The sequence below is a fragment of the Crocodylus siamensis genome, chromosome 11, assembly GCF_052110815.1.
Source record: "Crocodylus siamensis isolate JL-2025a chromosome 11, ASM5211081v1, whole genome shotgun sequence".
NCBI classification, from domain to species: Eukaryota; Metazoa; Chordata; order Crocodylia; family Crocodylidae; genus Crocodylus; species Crocodylus siamensis.
Window position 1 is genome coordinate 37,089,177 of NC_143405.1, and position 20,334 is coordinate 37,109,510.

Here is a 20,334-nt window from a genome sequence, read left to right on the forward strand (position 1 = left end):
CTCCTTCTTACACTGCTTACACTTGACACATTTTCCTTTTTTACCCAGGGAAGGAATTTCTTCAAAATATTCCCAGATAGGGTCTCTCTTACACCCAGAAGCCATGGCAGTTTTTCTGTGGCAAAAGTGTGGGGGAATATAGGAAGCTGTGTGAATACTACTGAATAATGTCTTCCCTTTTTTCTTTCCAGTCCACTCCACTGTTCCTTTCTACTCTGCCTCTGTCCTTTCCTATATTGTCTTTGTCTTTAAGACAGTGTCTTCACTAACTCCTCTGTCTTGCTTGGCCCAGCTCCACCACCACATAAGCACAGAAAAACAACAATCCTATCCAGCCTGGGTCTTTGCACATGTGACTTTAGTCCGCTGAGAAATAGAAACTGACAGCTCAGAACTTTCGAAGGGCAAGAGCTGGTAGTTAGGCTGGACAGACAGACTAGAGCCATTTTCATGAGATGAAAAACTGAAATGAATGCCCATAACTGGTAGGTAACTCAATGCGTGTGAGTGTGACAGAGCCATTAATTCATTTTTATGAGACTGCAAGTGTAGGTGTAACCAATGTTCCCTCTAAGGAGCAGTGTCCGTGAGCACGCCGCCTTGGTCCGGCGTGGTACACTTACTGAAGGGGGCTGAGGGCTGGGGCCGAAGGTCAGGGGCTGGGGTCAGGGGCCAGGGGCTGGGACTAGGGCCCAGGGGCTGGAGCTGGGGGCCAGTGGCTGGAGCCGGGGGCCGGTGGCTGGAGCCAGAGCCTGGCGCAGGCTCCCCGGCTCTGGGGAAGTGCTCCACTCCCCCACATCAGGGCCGGGGAGCGGAGCACTTCCCCAGAGCCGGCGAAGCCCACCCCAGCCCCCACCCACATCCCTGCCTTACCTCACCTCAGGGAGGAGCCGCTGCCTGCCCTGAGTGAGGCTTCGCCGCCTCCAGGACACTGCTCTGCTCCCTGGCCCTGACGCCATCCCGAGGCAATGTGGGGGAGCAGACCAGTGCCCTGGAGCCAATGGAGCCTCACTGGGACAGGCAGCAGCTCCTCCCCGAGGTGAGGCAAGGCAGGGATGGAGGCTGGGGCAGGCGGCTGGAGTGGGCTCTGCCGGCTCCCGGGAAGTGCTCCACTCCCCAGCCCTGATGCGGGGGAGCGGAGCACTTCCCCGGAGCCAGTGGAGCCCATGCCAGGCTCCCACACCAGCCTCTCACAGTCACACTTTTAGTTGTGCACAGCCGTGCACACATGCACCTTAGAGGGAATCTTAGGTATAGCACATTTGTGACAAGATTTAATTGGAACTGTTATTTTTTAAATGAGAAATTTAGTATTTTACTGATTTTTTTTTAAATTTAAAAATCTGATTTAAAAGCAAAATCTGATTTATGTTTTTAAAAGTCTGATTTTTTTTTTATTTAAAAAAACATTGATTTTTGTCCACCCTGGTTGTAACCCAGGAAGTTAATGCCACTCTCCTTCCTGTTGCCCACTGTCAAAATAAGGCTTTTTTAGTAGCTCCTAGCTATTAAAATTGATAGAAGGGGACACGAGGGGGGTGACCAACAGCCATGTTCACTCTCTAGGTTCCAAGGCCAGGCTGAAAAAGCAGCTCCAGTACCTGTGGGGATTAACACTGCCACTGCTGCTCACACGTCATTTGGGCCTGTAGGGCCCAATGAGTCCGACACTCCTGATCTAAGATACTGTCTTTTCTTGTATATTGCCTCTGTCTTCTTCTTCTTTAGAATTTAGTTTGCACTTATATTTAAATTCCTTCCATTAAAGCAAAATAGGTAATTATAAAAGTTCTTAATTTCTATTATAGAAGTTTTTAACATGTTAGGTTAGAAGTTAGTCTCTTACAGTGCAGAATAATTTACTGTTCTTGTATATCTGCACTCTGGTTCCAGCTATCATCTCCACATGGAGACCCTAGGTGACTGGCAATATTAAGCATAATCAAAGCTGGCCCCATTGTTATGGCAATGCATTGTTTAAAACATTTACTGTTTATGAATCTAATTTTGCACTGTTGCAAAGTGCTAGGGCAGTGGATTTCAACCCTTTTTTATTTGCAGACCCCTAACAATTTCAAGTGGAGGTATGGACCCCTTTGAATTCTAAGTGTGGGTATTCACATACTTTTGACTGATCATAGTTATCTTTCATGGACCCCTTAGACATAGCAGTGAGAGGAGCCCACAACCCTGTGCCAGGTCCACCCCCTGCCTTGGCCTGTGCCCTTTGTGTCCCAGAATGGAAAAGACTTCCCCTACTCTTTCCTGGGTCCCAGAGGCCCCAGGTATCCTCAGACACTGTCTGCAGACCCCCAAGGGTCCATGGACCACAGGTTGAAACCCCTGTGCTAGGGACGTATCTAGCTTCTCTTGTACAGCAAAATGCAGGGGTGGGCAATGATTTGGGCTAAAGGGCTACTTAAAGAGTTCTGGTGAGCTGTTGCGGGCTACACACACACACATGCATGCATGCACACACACACACATACATGTGAGCGCATATTCCCTAGCAAAGATGCTAGGCAGAAACAGCCTCACCCACCCGACAATGCATGGCAGGTCCTGGGTGAGCCATGCTGGAGTCCCTACCATTGCTGTCAGGCAGCAGCTGTGGCTCTGGCCTCTGCTGGGACAGCACAGTAGCAGGCAGGTAGGCAGGAGAAGCTGCTTCTTCCCAGCATCCCCCATGGTGCCTGGGAGATACAAATCCAGCCCTGCAGGCCCTGGGTGGGCTGAACTCCATCTCCCAGGCTACCGTGAGGTGCTGGGAAGGTTGTCAGGGCTACTTCTGCCCAGCGTTCCCCGTGACGCCAGCAGAGGCCAAAGCCAGAGCTGCTGCCCATGCCGCCTGGCAGGAAAGGCATGGGCCCAAATGTGGATCTTCTATGGCTTGCCGTGTGGCGCTACCACCTGCATTGCCTACTTGCGGGCCAGATAAAATCAACTGGCAGACTGAAACCAGCCCACTGGCTGTATTTTGCCCACCTCTGGCATAGTGCGTTTTGGAAAACAATTCCAGAATACATGCAACCTGCTGGGTTGCATATTTAGATGCCTGGACAAATAGACAGCAGCACCTCTTAAACCTATCTGTAATAAGACAGTCTTATATCCACTTAATAATTCCAAAGCTGTGCTAAAACACAGGAGCATTAACGGCATCACCACAGGGGCAGCAATGATCCCCATGAGACAAATCTGGCCCACAGAGATGGGTGGTCCAAACCATGAGAAGTCTTGTGGGCTAGATGACTTATCTCCAGATCCAGCCCATGGGCCATATGTTTGACACCCTTGCCTTAGATTACATCCAAAGGTTGATGTAAATCTAAAGATTTTTTTTGTGTGTATAACTTACATATAACTTTAAAGTACCATTATTTTCCCCTTCCTGAAGATACTATACATAATACTTTGTTTATGTTTGGATATATAGATGGAAGAGATGTATATCAGAATTCCCCATGTTATAGAAGTCCATTTCCAACTGAGTGTAGTATACAGTCTTTCCCCAGAATTAAATATTGCCTTCTTAATCAATGGTAAATGCTTAAACTAAATAAATATAGACAGTATGTTGCCTATTGTACTAAAACTACTGCTTAATTCTTTCTCTCAAATTTAATTTTTATAAAGGAACAGCTGCAGCCAGACCAATTACATCAGCAATGGTTGGATTGCATTTTAGTCCCTTGTGGGCTGCATGCAGCCCGATGGCCAGCATTTGGACAGCCCCAGTTTAGATTAAATCATGATAAGATGGATACTCAACTGGTTGAAAAACTACATTCAGAGAGAAGCTATAAGTAAGCTTCTATCAGACTTCAAGAGCAGTTCAAGTGTGGCCCTACAGGAGTCTTCTGGATCTAGTCTGAATCACTATTTTTGTTAAAAAATTTAGACAATGGAACAGAGACTACACATATTATGTTTTCAGGTAAGTTCATGGTGAGAGAGCTACCTTTGAAGACAGAATCAGAGTTCTAAATGATCTTCAAAAATTGGAAAAATAGTCTGACATCAATAAGATGAAATTCAGTAAATGCAAGTGTGAAGCACTACACTTGGGAAAGAAAACAAATGCACAAGGACAAAAGGACAAAACTGGCTGCAGAATAACTGGCTAGGCAGCAGTTATGCACAAAAAGATTTGGGGATTAATGTGGATCAGAGACTTAATGTGAGCAAAGAATATGATGTTATTGCAAAGAAGATAAATCTTATTCTGCAATGATGGGAGTGCTGAATGTAAAATGTGGGAGGTAATTAATTTTGTTCTACTTGACATGAGTAAGATGACAGCCATACTTACACTTTACAAAACATGTAAACAAGAGTCCAGAGGAGATCACTAAGAGTCAAAAGTAGTTTAAGAAATGTTACCTACAAGGAAAAGTTGGAAGTAATTTGGCTAGACAGTCTAGAAGAAACAAGAATAAGGCAGAATAGGGTAACAGTCTTCCAATAAATAAAAAGATCTTGTACAAAAATCCCCAACAGTAACGGATTAATCTCCATGTACAGGGAAGAGAAGCCAAAAAAACCCCCACATTAATTTTTAGCAAAGAAAATGTAGATTGTATATTAGGAAAAACTGTCCAACTATAAGGACAGTGAAGTACTGAAACAGGCTAAAGAGGGAGATTTATAAATTTGCCTTCACTGGAGGGCAAAATATAGCCCATGGACCAAATCTGGCTCGCCAAACATTTTCATCCAGCCCATGGTGCCCCAAAACAAATTGTGCCCCGCCCACCAACAAACTGTGCCCTGCCCAGCCCTTCTGACCACAAGGGTGGAAATGAGGTGCTCATGTGTACACACAGACCCAAATGTACCCTACTACCTCACTCCCATCCTTGTAGGCAGAAAAGCCCAGTCAGCCAGTGTGCAGCTTCCGCGCAGGGCTGCTGCTGCAGGTAGGGAAGCAGCGGGATGGGGCTGCAGCTGGGCAGGACCACAAAGTGTGGGGTTGCTGCTGGTGGCAGCACAGAGCCTGCACCCCAGGGGGTGGTAGCAGCATGGAGCTTGGGTGGGCAGCATATGGGTGTGAGGGAGGGTAGGGAGTCCCCTACACTCCATCCATGGCACACAGCCTGTTAGGCGGTGGCAGGAGCCACAGGGCAGCACTCGGTGCAAGTGTCCAGCCGGACACAACTCCAGCCAGCACTGCACATCGCAGCAAGGGGCACAACCCCCCATCAGGCCACCCGTATCCCACCATTCACACATAGCCCCTGCACTTGCACAGCACCCTGCTCCAGCACGCGGGGCTTCCCTCCTGTGTTGTGCAAGTGTGGGGCCTGCACGTGAGTGGTGGGGGTGCCAGCGATACAGACACCCCAGCAGAGGTTGCGCCCTTCACTGCAATGTGCAGTGCTGGCTGAAGCTGCACCCAGCCAGACACCTGTGCACCATGGGAGGAGTCTGGGGGGGGGGTTCCCACACCCCCCCACCCTCCCTCACACACCCACACCCTGCCCCCACAACTCCCTGCATATACACAACCCCCCAACATACCCTATGCCCCCCCAGCCACACCTCCTCACAAACCTCCCCCGCTCCACCATACACACCACACACCCCCACCACACACCCCCTCCAAAATATACAAAATTAAGAATTTATTTTGAGTTATTATGCAATCACCTCTATATATAGCACACAAACACACATCATGACAAACATTTTTTGTAATAAAATTTAAATATGTTATAGTAGGTGTTTGACTTTTAGTGTATGATTTGATTTTTTTCTGGTTCTGAGATGGCAACCTCCCCCCTCCCCAGGAGTATTTCTGGGGGCAAGGGGAAGGACTTCTGGTGGCAAAGGTCAGGGGTTAGGAGTGTGATGTCTAGTCCCCAGATGGTGACCAGGGGTGGGACAAATGTCAAGGGGCAGGGCTATCTATATGGCATCTTGACAGCTCACCAGAACTCCTTAAGCAGCCCTCCACCCAAAATAATTGCCCATCCCTGGTGTGGAGGAGTACAGTTGGGGCGCTCGCCATGTGGCAGGGGCTGCAGTAGTCTGAGACAAAGCCAGCAGGGAAGGCAGCCAAGCGAAGCCCCTAAATGTCATTCTAAGGAGGGAGGTGTGTGACAGAGCACCGCTGGGGGTGCTCGCCACTTGAGGGTTTTCACAGGCTCTGAGGGGAGCCTGCTTTGGAGGAGCAGCAGGGGAAACCTCCCCCAGGAACTATTTTGAAGGGGAAGATGTGTGGCAGGCCACTGTAGGTGCCTGCCACTTTAAGAGCTGAGCCAAGCAGCCAACAGGTCCTTGATTGCAGCGGCCATTTTAGATCTTTGGCCACCCATATAAACAGAGCAGTTTGCTGCTGGCACTCTAGGCAGTAACACTACCTGACTGCAAGGCTGCATGTGACATCCTGGAGGTAAGGGCAGGAGCTGCAGGGGATGGTTTGGAGGCTCTTGGTCCTGGGCATGAGCTAAAACTGTACCTTGCTGGGAGTGGGTAGCCTGGGGCTCTCAGTGGCATGGGAACCCCCAGGAAATGCCAAGCCAGTTACCACCCTGGTGAAAGGTGGGTAGGGGCACCCTAACTCCAGCCCTCACCTTCAGGTGGGTCATTCAACACTGGAGGTAGCTGGCCCCAGGCACAGCTGTGGCCACCTGCAGGGTGCAAGACCCTGAGGAGTAAGAGCGGTGACCAGGCATGGCTGCAGCTGCCTGAACCCCACTGGGGAGTAGGTAGAGATGAGGGGCTCCAGGGAGGGGAAAAACCAGAGGGCTGGGAGCCTAGTATTGTCTGAGTGTACAGAGTTGCTTTGAGAAAGGGCAAGCTTAGACCCAGTTGAGTAACTGGCTGGCCACTACCCCAGTGAGGGTTGTGGGAGAGGCCCAAAAGACAGACAGTATGTCTGCCACCCAAGTTATGAGCCAGCTAAAGCCTATGGCCTAAGGGGCCTGCTCCAAGAGGGAGCAAGGTGGTACTAATTCTTGAGGCATAAAAGAGACCCTGTGAGAAGGGGTGGAGTGTGAGACTCTGTAGTCAGGAAGGCAGTATGAAAGTGTGCACGTCTGGGGCTTGACAACAAGGCCTAAGCTAGCTTCATCTGTAGGCTGGGAGCATGCTGTCATCTGGATGCCATCTACGAGGCTTGGGCTGCAGTGTAGGGAAGGAACAGAGCTGCAGATAGGGCCCCCCTGGCATCGGGCCAAGAAAGGGCGGCCTCCCGCCTTAATTAACAACTTAATTAACAAAAAGGCATGAGAGGCAAGACAGGTGGGTGGCATGCCTAAAGGCAGGTGGGGAAAACTAGCACTGTGGCTAGTTGGGAACCCCCACTTTGCCACACCTGGGTTAGACAAATATCTGTCAAGACAGTATTTAGCAGCACCTGATTAGTGCATGGTGCTGAACTAGATGGTCTCCTGATGTGCCATTCAGCTCTCCTTCTATTTTGCCTCAATAAATTATTCTGGTACATAAACTTTAACTGAAGTTTGCCTAGATATGGAAGGGAAGTTAGTCTGAGTAACAACCTTCTGCCCTCTTTCCCCCACCCCCACCTTCCCTTCAAGTTGAAACCCTCCTGCTTCTCTCTCATCCAGTCTTATCCTGCCTTCCTTTCCCAGCAATTTTATCAGTCTCCTCCATTTCTATTCCCAACCAAGCTCCTCATCTAATCAATCTCTGTATCTCCAGCTCCTCTTCTGATATCAACTTCTTCCCTCTCCCCACTGGCTCTCAGTACTAAAACTACTCAGCTAAACATGCCCTTATTTTAATATGGACAAAACCAAACCTCTTCCTCTAATCCTGTTCTCTGAAGTAACTTGACTAGTTTTACTAAAATTTCCCCCAAATAATTCAGCTTGAGGAAGATATCTTCCATGAAAAATTTCAGCCTGAATAAGTTTGGCAAAGATTAATGCCCCTACTTGTATCCCAGGAGGGCACCGTGGGGGAGAGGGGTCAGATGTATCCCTGGATCTTTGTGGGGTGGGCTGCAGCTGCTGGCTCAAGTTGGCACTGCACAGGGCTCTTCTTGATGGCGGCAGGACTCAGAGGGGGTTGTAGCCACTCCAAATTTTGCTGCAGCTTTGTTCCACTCCCAGTGCCACAGCTGCCAGCTGACCGGCACTACTTCAGCTCTTTCCCAGCATGTAGGTGGCAGCAGAGTATTGAGGCAGGGCTATACTGGGCAGGCAGCAGCTGTGGTGCTGGGAGTGGAGCAGAGCTGCGGTGAAATTTTAGGGTGGCTGTAGTCCCCTCCCAGTGCTACCAGTGCCTGCTCCGAGCCCCATGCTGCCAAAAAGAGCGCCATGCAGTACTGGCTTGAGCTGACAGCTGCAGCCTGCCCACCCCATGCAGATCCAAGAGTACATAGCTGCTCCCGCCCTCCCAGGGTGCAAGCAGTGGTGGAAGCTGCACCCCCCCCATGAGCCATGGCTTTGTCCTGCATTTCCCCCTACCATGTCTGGGCAGCACCTGCCCCTTTCCCTGCCCCCTTCCTCACTGTGTGGGTGTTGATCTACCCCCCTCCAATCAGCTGAGGGTTATTTGACCCCCAGTACTCTTTCCTGCCATGGCAGGGGGTCAGACTTGATGATCTGCTCAGGTCCCTTCCGACCCTACCAACTATGAAACTCTCCATGCTGCTGTCTATGCTTCTTGCTGCCTGCATGCTACACTGCAGCTGCATGCAGCATGGGCATTTATCAGCCAAATTACCTGCCCCATTGGGCCAATATCCAATATAGCAAACTTTCTTTATTGGTACTGATCTGATATCGGACCGCTGTATCAGTGCACCTCTAGTGGATACAATAGAGAACTGACCTTAGCCCTGCCAAAACAGAAAAACATCCCTACTTGGGAGAGCATTCTGTCAACAGTGAGTCCTTAAATGTTTTTCCTCTCAAGATGTGGACTTGAGTTGTCCACCTCTTGGGAGGTTGCTGGGTAATATTACCTGAGTCATGACTGATAATGCCCAAAAGTTGAAGCAACCTGGTGGCCTTTGATAACTAAGGGCTGGAAATTGGAGTCCGTCACCTAAATTACTTGGGGAATCTTAGGCAAACAGACCTCCCCTTAATATTTTAAAAAGCATGAAAGGTAAGCAAGGACACTGTGTGACTGGTAGGTTGGTACCCATCCTCTGAGAAAAGCAGGGCTTTCACCAGAGTACTGGGGATGAAGAGAGACTTGAATAAGTTAGGCTGGGAGTCTCTAGTGACTAACCTTCCTCTCCCCTGTGAACACAACAGCTTCTCTTTGAGTCCCTCTTTGTCCACACCCTGCAGTATTTATTCATACTGCACCTGGATGCTTGTAATATGCTCAAGCCTCACTTAGATGCAGAAAATTCATAGAGCTGGAATTATCTGTTCAAAGCAGCAATAATTTACAGTCCTTTAAGCATTCTAATTCTCATCTGACATCTGGGGAAAACATGAGGTTTAAAGCAGCTGTTCACCTCATTGTATTCTTTAGCCAACTCCCCGCCTATCTGCAGGTCTTATAGACAGCAGAGGGCAGAGAAATCAAGGCAACTGTGTACAGTAGAGAGAGAGAGAGACACCACATCTCATTCTTCCATTCTATATGGGCTGCCTTGTGCCCCAGTGCCAGAACAGGAGGACAGTGAAATATGCTGTTCAGAGAAATTTGTGGAATTTCCTTCATTGGAGACTTCTGAAGTTGTATCGACACTTGTCTGGGATACACTATTCTTGTGCTATCCTGCATTCATGCAGTGGGGTCAACTACTAGATCACCCTTGAAGCCTCTTCTAGCTTAGGATTCTGTGTGTCAAGTTGCATGGTATATTTAGACCATACTAAATACAGAGTTCAGCAGTACTAAAGTTGAAATGTGCTGTGGGCAGTTGCACACTAAAGGTTAATACTGTTTCTTTCCTATACAGTTCTGACCTCCCACTAGAAGGCTGGTGAACAGGGGTGCAGCTAGGAGACCTGGGCTGTATCCCTGCTCTGGGTGTGGGGATGGCAGGGGCAGTTGGGGGTTGCAGAAGGGTAGAGCTATGAGAGAGGCATGGAGTCTCTGCTTCCCTCCACAGGCCCCCCACATCCCCATCTTGGGGTAGGGGGTAGTGGGAAAAGGCTGTGCTGTGGGAGCCCTCCATTGACCTCTGCTGACCTGATCTTGGGGGGGGGGGGGGCCCAATTCTTTCCCAGAGAACACTTACACCTTTTGCCTGGAGCCAGCCAAAAGCCACAGTGTTAAATTAACCTCAGTTACTCAAGATGATTGAAATTTTCCTATGATGCCTGGCCCATTTCCCTCTAGCACTGCTGGTGCTCCCCCAGCCACATGGCCTAATAGGGCTGTGGCTTTCTTCTGCATCCCCATTCCTATCCTGGGTTTGGGAGGGGTGGGGGAAGAGGGCTACATTACCAGCACAGACACAAGAGGTTTTGCATAGCAGCAGCATAGAAATGAACTGAAGTTTTCCATGGCTCTTGCCTGGCTCTGGGCAAAAAGTACAATCCTCTCCAGGGAAGGCTGAGATGAGGAGTGGGGAGCACTGGTTTGGCAGGAGCTGGTGAAGGGCTCCCTGTAGCAAAGCCCCCTCCCACCTAGACAGGAATGAGGGCCTGAGGGAGGAAGTTACAGCCCCCATGGTCATGCCTCTTCACCTCCCAGCTCCATGTTCCTGCCACTGCAACCTGCCTCCTGGCACTAGCAGGACCCCACTTGCTCCTTGACAGTAACACCCACTGGGCAGTAGAGTTTGGAAAGGTGGAAAGTTTGTCCAAGGAGCAGGGGTGGGGAGGGCTGAGAGCAGTGCATCCTGAGATGTTTGGAGGACTGAATTGCTCGTCTGGCTCCATGGAGCAGACTGAAGTTACTTTCAACAGGCAAGGGTGGACTGTGCTACCTGGCTTGAAGTGGAGCAACCTTAAGATGCTCAGCAGGCCCTCAGCATGAATTAATGGGCATTGTGTGGATACTTGCATTTTAAGTGCCTTTTAATAATGCCTAAGTGTAACATGAAACTTCAACCTGTGGTTCTGCACAATCTACCTCCAAGGACTTTGCTTATTCAGTTTAAAAAAAAAAAAAAAAAAAAAGGGTACAGTATGGCTTTTCAGTGTGTGATTAGTGAGGGCTAGATTCTGTCACCAGTTGCATAAATGGAATTCAATATGTGTGTAACTGGGTATATCCAAAATGCAAACTGAAGTTGTGCACAGATATGAGTCAATTTTAAATAGGGTAGTTTGAATACCAGAAATAGCACGGCCACAGCAGCCTGGATCTCTGTGCAGGCTAACTTATCCTGTTTCTCTCTGAGAGCTCCTGGATCTCTCTGCTATCCTGAAATGTGCAGTACAGATTTCCCCCACTGAGAGGGGAATTTGTCCCCATGGCTTTATCACAACTGACATAAATTGCCAGCAGAGGAGTTGATTAAAGCAGAGGCCATTAAATGGGCAAGAAACTAGAACAAATATCTTGCCCTGTGAGCTGATATCTCTACAGGACAAAAGCCTGCTGGTGAAACATTATGGAGTAATTGCATTTATCCTGTGCTGAATATATTCAGCATCTTTAAAAGACTGCAGTTTTCAGCCTGTCATCAGGCTCCATTCCTGAGCCCTATACTCACTTCAAAATCACTGTGCAATTTTATAATTGCATTATAAATCAAAGTATTCTATTACAAATACCATGTGGTGTGTGTGGGGTTTTTTTGTTTTGTTTTTTTTAAACACTTTTAAACCACAGCCTTTATTTTGCTGTAGCCCTTTAGAGTCCTTGTGCAAGTCTGGGTTGATGGTGTTGCTCTATTTATCTTTGAAGTTTCATCTGTTGATCTTTAACTAGGGTGACCATACATCTTGTTTTGCCTGGGATAGTCCTGGATTCAATAGGCCAGTCCCAGCTGATTGGTCAAAAGTCTCAGGCTGCAGTCTGGTGGGACACTGTAGTGGCATGGTGTGCCAAACAGGTGGGCAGGCAGATACTGTTGCCATGCTGCAGGAGCAAGCCAGGAAGATGTATGGTCACCCTAAGATGCCATATCTGAGGTCCCTATATTCCCTGTTCCCCTACAGTAGCAGTGGTGCCTGCCCACCTGCTGTACCATGCTGCCCTGTCTCCCACCAGACTCCAGCCTGGGACTTTTGACCAACTGGCTGGAGCTGGCCTATGGAATCCAGGACTATCCTGGCCAAACCAGGATGTTTGGTCACCCTATCTTCTAACGCCCTTTTTCTCAAGGATGAGTGTGTTGGGTTTGGTGGGGGTTTTTTTGGTTTTTTTGGTTTTTTTTTTTTTTTCTTCATGCTTCATCGCACTTGCCTCCCACCTGCAGAGATTTTTGTCAAGAAGAGCCTTGCGCTCTCACTGCAAAGCCAGTGGAGATCTCCTCTTCCAGGCAGGTAGAGTACTGTCACAGGTAATGGAATAAAGGCTGTACTGCTCATAGAAGGACTTGCTGGCAGTGGGGGGCCTGTAAGTTAGGAGTATAATCTAGGAAATGACATGCTCTTGACAGTATTTTTAAAATGTATGCATTTCATTAAATCACAGCAGCATTTTCTGCAGCCATACAACTATAAACATACACAATGCTTATATAAAGACACTGGATAGAGAGGGTATTTTTAGATTCTTCTGATGTAAATATAGCACAATAGCTATGTTACCATAAATAACTCAACATGAAGTCTTACCATAAGCAAGCAGCTGAAACACCAATTTGGAAAAGATTATGAAGTTTGGAGTAGCCAAAAATACTAAAACATGTAGATATCAGGGGAAAAAATTGAAGAGAAGTCTATTTGAAAATAAATGCTCTCGCTCTCATGCCTACCTAAATGTGCTGATATACACATAACACTAGATATCCAGTTCTGATTCTGTAGAAACTTCCTGTGCTTCAAATAAGCATCACTGCATTATGTGGAAGCTTTTTTTGTCTGAACAAAAGCATCAAAGGGATTAGGTCTGTACTAGGATGTAAATACCCATTAACTACCTGTTTAAACTCCCCTAATGTTATTGGTCAACTATTTAACAGATAACATCTATCTACAGGGACCTGCCCCTGCCTGTACTCATTTACTCTCTAGGTGGCAGCGGCAGCAGGCTAGGACAGCCCCTCATGCTACTGCCACCCTTATGGGGCTGTGGTGGGGATGGTAGCAACTGGCTAGGAAAACCCCTTGCCTGCTGCTGCTGCCAATGCATGGCTGGCCAGGACTGCAAGCAGCTGCACTGGGATCCAGAGAGTCCCAGCCCAGCTCATTGCTGGCAGCGTGTGCGTATGTGCTTTGGGGCAGATGGTGGGGAAGGGGCCAGGGCTGCACTGCTACATAAGGACCAGACCCCTCATGGCTCCCCAGCCACTTCCCCTGCATACTAGGTACTAGAACCCACTAGTTTTGTTGAAAAGCTTTGTAATGTCTACAAGACTCATAATTATCCAAAAGCTATTTTTTAAAAAATTTGCTATCCAATGAACTAAGATACATATATGAGTTTTCACAGATTGTTATGCTGTGCATTATATTCTAAATGAGGCTAGAACCTAGCTTCACGTGTGACATTTCCAACTTATGACATAGTATAGGTTTCAAATGAGTGATAGAACACTCCCCATTCAGTTAACATTTCTAATGTTTTATACTGGGTTTAATAAACAGGAAATAATGCAATTCTAATTAGCTGTTAAAACTTAAAATAACAGGTGGATATGTAGACTAATAAAGTAGTGAGTAAATAATGATTCTGTAGGTTTACCTTGAAGTGTTGCATTGCTTTTCTTTTTGGTGGATCGGTTATTTAGAGTATCTCCTCACTGTAATATCTTTACTTCAAACAAAAAAATGCAGTGAGATCTGCTGTGGAGCCCTACTAAATAAATGAACAGGTAGCTCCTAATTTCTCTCCAACCACTTCTATAAATAGATTTGATAAAATATAATCATTTTATTTTCAAGCCAAGCTGTGTTTTGGAGATGGTGATTTGATAGACATTTCATTTGTATGGTCTAAAGCCTACCTGTTTCAAATTACTACTTTAATGAATAAAGGAATTCAACTTCAATTCAGTTTATTCAGATTCTGACTAAATGCCATGCTCCCCAAAATGACCCCTCCCCTCCCCGCCCCACACACACACTTTGAACAAAGTAACCAAACTACAATATAAATGTTTATTAACATAAATATTAGTAAATAAAGACCTAAATCTATAATACTATTGTACACAGATCCACAGCTGAGACAATAAAACCAAGAAAGCTTACCTATAATACTGCAGTTCTGATTCTAGCTGCTGAATGTGTGTTTGTAGCTGTGGTACTTCATTGGCTTTTGCTTCTAATTCCTTCACTTTCCCAAGACTGTTCAGGACCGCATATCTGGCTTCCTCAACTTTCTTCCTCATTTCTGCCTGTTCCTTCTTTAGGTTACGGTTGCAGTCTTCCAAGGTGACTATTGCTTCCTGAGAACTCCTCAACTCTCTTTCCAACTCCTGATTGAACCTAATTGCTTCTTCAATTTGTCCATCTCTGGAACTCCGAAGTACTTCCACTTCCTTAAGGACACTCTGAATGCACTTGGTGGTCTGGGAGTGGTTCTGAGTTAATAGTGTCTTACCTATGAAACAAGTCCCATCTTTCTTATGACTAGCATGGCTCTTCCGCAGTCCTACCTACAATGAACAAGGGTATAAAGAAGAAAAATTAATCTGGAAACAACTGGTATTGCTAAAATGAATACTGATCCACATTTAATTGGAAACCTTCCTTTTACCCTATGCAAAGCCAGTCCTTGGTCTAAATCATTAGACTTGTACAAACTATTAGAACAATAAATTGGGTTTTAAATATGATTTAAAATAATATGCTTCCCTGTTCCCAATATCAGTGGGCTGCTCTTCTTTGGAGAAGCATTACATGCTGGGTTTTTTGTTTTTGTTTGTTGTTTTTCCAGCTGGCCAAACTGTCTTGACCTAAGGGGTGGCAGTCGGGAGTCCTGAGCTTTAATCCTGGTTCTTGCATTGCCTTCATGGTTTTGGATCCATTACTTCACCTTTGTCTCAATGTCCCTATTTGTAAAACTGGGCTAACATGCATCTACCATTCCAGTTGGCTTAGAAAAATGCATTAATGGTCAACTAGAACTGCAATCATGTATACCAGTAAACACTCTGTGAATGTGAAGTTTTATTATCAAATCCAAGGTAACTAGGTATGCTAAAATACCTGGCATATTGGGCTTCTAATTCTTCATCACTTCAACTGCTCCTTTTTGTGCAAGAATGTGCCTGTTGTCTTGGGTTCTGCCTATTACAGTCCAGTTATCTGTAACTGGAATCCAAACAGAGCTGTGCCTGAACAAGAGCAGCAGAATCGGGTCCCATATTTAACAGGCTCCAAATGGGTATGTCTAGTGGTCACTTTTCAGAATGAGCTCCAACTCTGAATACACAACCGAGTTCTCAGACTGCACTTCTCAACTCTGTGGCTACCTGTAAGTCCAAAATATTCCTTTCACAATCAGCATCCTATCTTTTTGTTCTTGCAAACATACATTCTTTCTTATGCTTCAGACAATATGACATTATACAAAGTCACTGACCAATCAAAGGCCACAGAAAAAGATCAAAATATGCTTTGGTTGCTTGTGCTTTACTAGAAAAATAGCATGTTACTGCAGCCCAGCTCTGCAGCATTTGTAAAGATCAGGAGCTTCAGCGGGGCTTTTTGGTGCTTTTTAGCTAAAGCTGATCAGCTATTAAATAAATGTCAAAAAAGCCCTACTAAAGCGCCCAATTTCTAGGCAGCAGAGCCAAGATGCAGCAACATGCTGCCTCTTCTAGACACATGAGAGGCTCAGCACAGGAATGCACTGAGTTTTAAAGTGCTAGTTTTGGTTGGTTGGTTGGTTGGTTTGTTTGTTTTTGTGGGGGGGGGAAAAACATCTGCAAGGAGTTTTTTTACTAAAGGCAAGAATGGTCCATTTCAGCCTAATGGCCCACAAGTTAAGCATGGCTAAGACAGACATACCAGTTTTCTTACCAAACAGTACACAAAGCTACAATGTATCCAACATCAACCAGCTGGAATGAGCTGGTATGTGCTAGGAGCTTGGTAAGGGCATTCATAAGGGCACCTTCTGATATGACTCCAGAGTAGGAGACTTAGTGAGATGCCTTTTTCACTTCACCCCTGGATCCTCAACTTTTACTAAATTGAAGTTGTGTACTTTTATTTTAGAAAACCTTTGAATGTTTTAAGAAACTATGATGTACTATCAGATATTAATTGATAGCTATAGGACAATTTTTTTCTTGTAGAAGCAGATTGTACACAATAAAACTAATAGAAACAAGAAAAAAATACCAAAAAAGTTACAATTCTTCTACAAACTCTTACTTAGTGGCTATGAATATAAGTAACCAGATAAGTGATCAACACTTGACTACCCTCAGGTTAAAGAATCAGCTTTTTAAATGTTCATTAAAAAGAACCGACCATCTTCATATTCGAGTTGTATTGATATTAACACAGAATTTGGCTAAAAACGGAAGCCTTGACGGCCAAGGAAAGCAACTCTGTCTGAAGATTCAAGAAACTTTTCAAACATGAACAAAGAGTTTCCAGCTGACCTAGCAAGATAATGAATCTTTATATTCTCTTGTGCACTTTCATAGACAATATACTCTTGGAGACCTAACTTGTTAAGGTTGCTCTTGCAGGATATCCTGTTCACTCTAAAATCAGCAAACATTTGAATGAACTCAAACCTGCAGCTCTTCTCTATGGTGCTTTGCCTTCCTTGAAAGGCCAAGGAGAATTTGCAGGAGTTACAATCTGACAAGATGTTTGATCTGAACTTGGATCCCAGGATATAACAACCTCCCTTACCCAACAGTAGGACTTGCCCACCAGTGATTCTTCCAGCCTGTGACAAGTTACTTGTGCTACAAGTTAAATGTAAACCAGGTTTGAATGAAGCTCTTCCGCAAAGTAACCAGAAGCCTGTATTCCCTGGAGGAGGATTGCCTTCTATTATCAACTGATAAACCTAGTTCAAAGCAGCGCTGCAAACCTGCACCCACGGGCACCCTGGAAGCCAGTGGCAGACCTACCACAGCCAGCAACAGGCTCCCTACATCCACTTCGCCCTTGGCTGCCCAGCCCCAGCCGCAGGCTGCGCGCTCGCCCTCCCTCGCAGCACGGCCGGGCGGAGGAAGGCGCCGGGCAGGGTGCGGGCTCCGCGCCGTCCGGCTCACCTGCAGCGCCAGGCACCGCGCGTCGCTGCTCTGCAGGGCGGCCCGCAGGTCCTCCACCAGCTCCCGCAGGCTGGCGTTCTCGTCCTCCAGCTTCGCGATCCGGTCCTCCGCCTGCTCCAGGGCCACGATCTCCTCGTAGCACTCCCGCGAGCAGGCGCCGGGCGGCCCGGGGGCAGCGCCGCTTCTGCCGCCGGCCCCCCGGCCCCGGCCCCGCTCCCGGCGGCGGCGCAGCGGGGTGCGGAGCCGGATCTGCGTCTCGATGTGCTCGCTCTCCTCGCCCACGGGCAGGCGCGCCAGCGCGGCGCGGCCGGGCGGGCAGCCGGCGCGGGTGCTGAAGTAGCCGCAGAGCCGCGCGTGGAACTGGCGGAAGGTGAGCTCAGCCGACACGTCCCGGCAGGCGGCCGCGCCCTCCTCGGCCCCGGCCCGGAGCCCCAGCACGTGGCACAGTGTCTGGAAGTCCTCGCGCGGCAGGCGGCCGTCGCCGGCGCAGTCCAGGTGGTGGAAGACCTCCTGCAGGTACTGGTCCAGGCCTGTGGCCAGCACCACGATCTCGTTCTCCACGCCGCGGTCCAGCCCGTAGTGGTAGGCCAGCGCGCTCACCAGCCACTGCATCCTGCGCGCCGGCCGCCGGTACGGGTCAGGCTCCGGCTCCGGCTCCCGCTCCGCCACCTCACGCGCAGCCATGGCTCCCACCTCCCCGCACCATGCCGCCCGCGCGCCGCTGAAGCAGGCGGCCCCTGGCGCACGGCCGGGCCGGCCCCCTCCAGCCCGCATCAGGGTGCACGTGCCGCCTGCGCTGCGCCCCCGGCCGGCGGGAGCCGGAGCGGGGCGGGGCGGGGCGGGCCCTGAGCTCGCGGCTCCTCAGCACAGGTCGGCGCGGCGGTCGCGCTTGTTTCAGGCGCGGTCTCGGGTTGGCTTCCCCCGCTACGGAGCAGCACAAGAGCCCTGCAGTGCCGGCCCGCCCTGCACCCCGCCGCGGCCGCGTTTGCCCCCTCCCGGGACGGAGACGCCGTGCTTCTGGCTCACCCACTCGCGCACGCTTGCCCCTCGCCTAATGGAGGCCCATCACTTTTTGTTCCTCAAGCAGAAGGCAAAGACAGCCTCTGGCTCTGGTTGGTTTTTGCAAAGTACTGAGGTAAAAGAAAAGTATCCGGTACCCATTGCATTTTTACGACAGGCTAGTTTCTGCCTGTTAAGTTTCCTCCTCTCAAACCCATTTTCTGTCAGCTGAAGACAGCTTCATATGCCCAACTTGCAATATCTTGACTGTTCTGATATTTTCAATGGTCTTCAGGGGAGATGTATTCTGATTTTCTCATGTAAAAAATAAGCAACAAATGGAGGAGGGGGAAGGGAACAGTACGTCAGGCTTTCCTAATGCATCCTTGGCCAAAAAAGAAATGAGCACAAGACCATTGTTTTCATTGGTCCTGCTCTCATAAAAGCTGTATTTTTTACTTAATGGAGATAGAATCCAGGTCTTAGGACTTTGATTAAAAAATGTCTTCAAGAAAAGCTCCGTTCTGGTAATTTCAATATGCATTTTGCCAGGGAGGACTTCAGGTTCTATGTGTGCTTAAATCAACGGGAGTCTTTCCATTGCTGTCAGTGGACACTACAACAGAGTTTAAATTCTGAGTTGAAAATTGTGAACTGCTTTTAGTGTCAAAACACCAGGAGCTTAAATTGTGTACAGTGTCCTCTGAATGCAAATGAACTACTGTTTTGTGCTACAGGTCCATGCTTCCAACCACATTATAAAAAATGTCAGAAATACATCTATAGTTGCTTTTTGAATCCTAATATCTCATTCACATGACAGTATACTACTTTCAAATACATCTGTGACATTTCATTTTAAATTACCTATTTTTATGCAAATATATAAGAAATAAAGCCATATTGGTACTAGTAAAGATCCAATTTCCTTCTTTCCCTTAAGTTTTTGGAGGTGTTATTATTACTTCTTTTTTTTTCTTTTTTAATTAACAGCTGCTGCTCTGGAAAGATTTCTGTTTAGTTTCATCCTGCAGCATTTTTTCATTCTGAGGTATTTAAACCTCTCAGATAAGGGTTTATAATGGAAATGCTGACTGACTCTACAATAGCAGCACTACCAAGTGCCACAGTAATATTTCAGGAGGATTTTTATATTAAAGGTTAAGCATAAGTAACCTTACCACTATTTTTGTCTGTACAGGGATTGTGTTTTCTTAAGTGTGAGATTAGGCTAAGTGTTCATTTCTACTATAGCCTAAAATGTATTATAACGACCCATTTTAGTAAAGTATTTGAGCATCCATATAATTTAAAATTGTGAATATCCCCTTTTATGTTCATGGGACTACTTGTTAAAATAAAGCATGCGCTAAAGTACATTACAGAATTCAGGCTATAATTTGTCGTTTGGTTGTTTATGTCTTTGCTTGTTCTCTCGCTCATGTATTTTTTCACCTGTGTAGCTGTGATATCTTTTTTAGCACAAGTTAGTTTGTGATTTATAACAAATTAAAAGAAATGAGTTCAAATCACTGTGGTTTCTAAGACTATGAAATTTCTAAGACTATGAGATTTCCAGAACCTATTGCAGGGGTAGTGTAAGTTCTCTTTAAAAATTAAACATTTGAACAAATAGTCAGTATTCAATTAGTTTTATTCAAATACTAAAAAAAATGTTTATTGTAGACATGTTTACCTTTTTGCTTTAGTCATCTTATTGACTTCAATGGGATTCCTCAAGCAAGATCTGGGGCAATATTTGCTGAATGGAGTAACTGTCCTTAGTTCACAGTGAATGAGAATGGTGACTTAATTCCATCTGCTCTGAATCACCAAGAGAAAACATCTTCATGGAACAAAGGGCCTATTGATCTGTCCTCTTTAATAAAAATCAGATTTATGATTATTCATATGGTAAAATCTGTACGTTGACAGCACACAATACCGTTTTCCTGAAGAGCTCCATTTGACACTTATGCTAAAAAGTCTGAAATTCCCCTGGGGTGCTTGGGGCCCCCACAGGATCAGACCCTGTTATTCTGAAGGTCTGAGATTCTGTCCCCTCATGTTTTCTGTTCTAAGCATGTGTTAGC

The 20,334-nt window shown here is 46.9% G+C and overlaps 1 protein-coding gene across 6 annotated transcripts in view; it reads right to left on the reverse strand.

The window, feature by feature from the left end:
* The window catches only part of EFCC1 (EF-hand and coiled-coil domain containing 1), a 154,327-nt gene extending 134,619 nt beyond the window's left edge, over positions 1 to 19,708 (reverse strand). The window contains exons 1-2 of one of the 6 annotated variants that reach the window (XM_090021889.1): positions 17,243 to 19,708; positions 14,250 to 14,656 (exon numbers count right to left, since the gene is read on the reverse strand). In XM_090021889.1, the coding sequence (XP_089878015.1) occupies positions 14,250 to 14,656; positions 17,243 to 18,016 (1,181 nt within the window). In that variant the 5' untranslated portion in view covers positions 18,017 to 19,708. The remainder of the gene's footprint in view (positions 1 to 14,249; positions 14,657 to 17,242) is intronic. The other 5 variants (XM_090021888.1, XM_090021892.1, XM_090021891.1 and 2 more) reach the window with 5 other exon arrangements.
* Between the last annotated feature and the right edge of the window lie 626 nt (positions 19,709 to 20,334).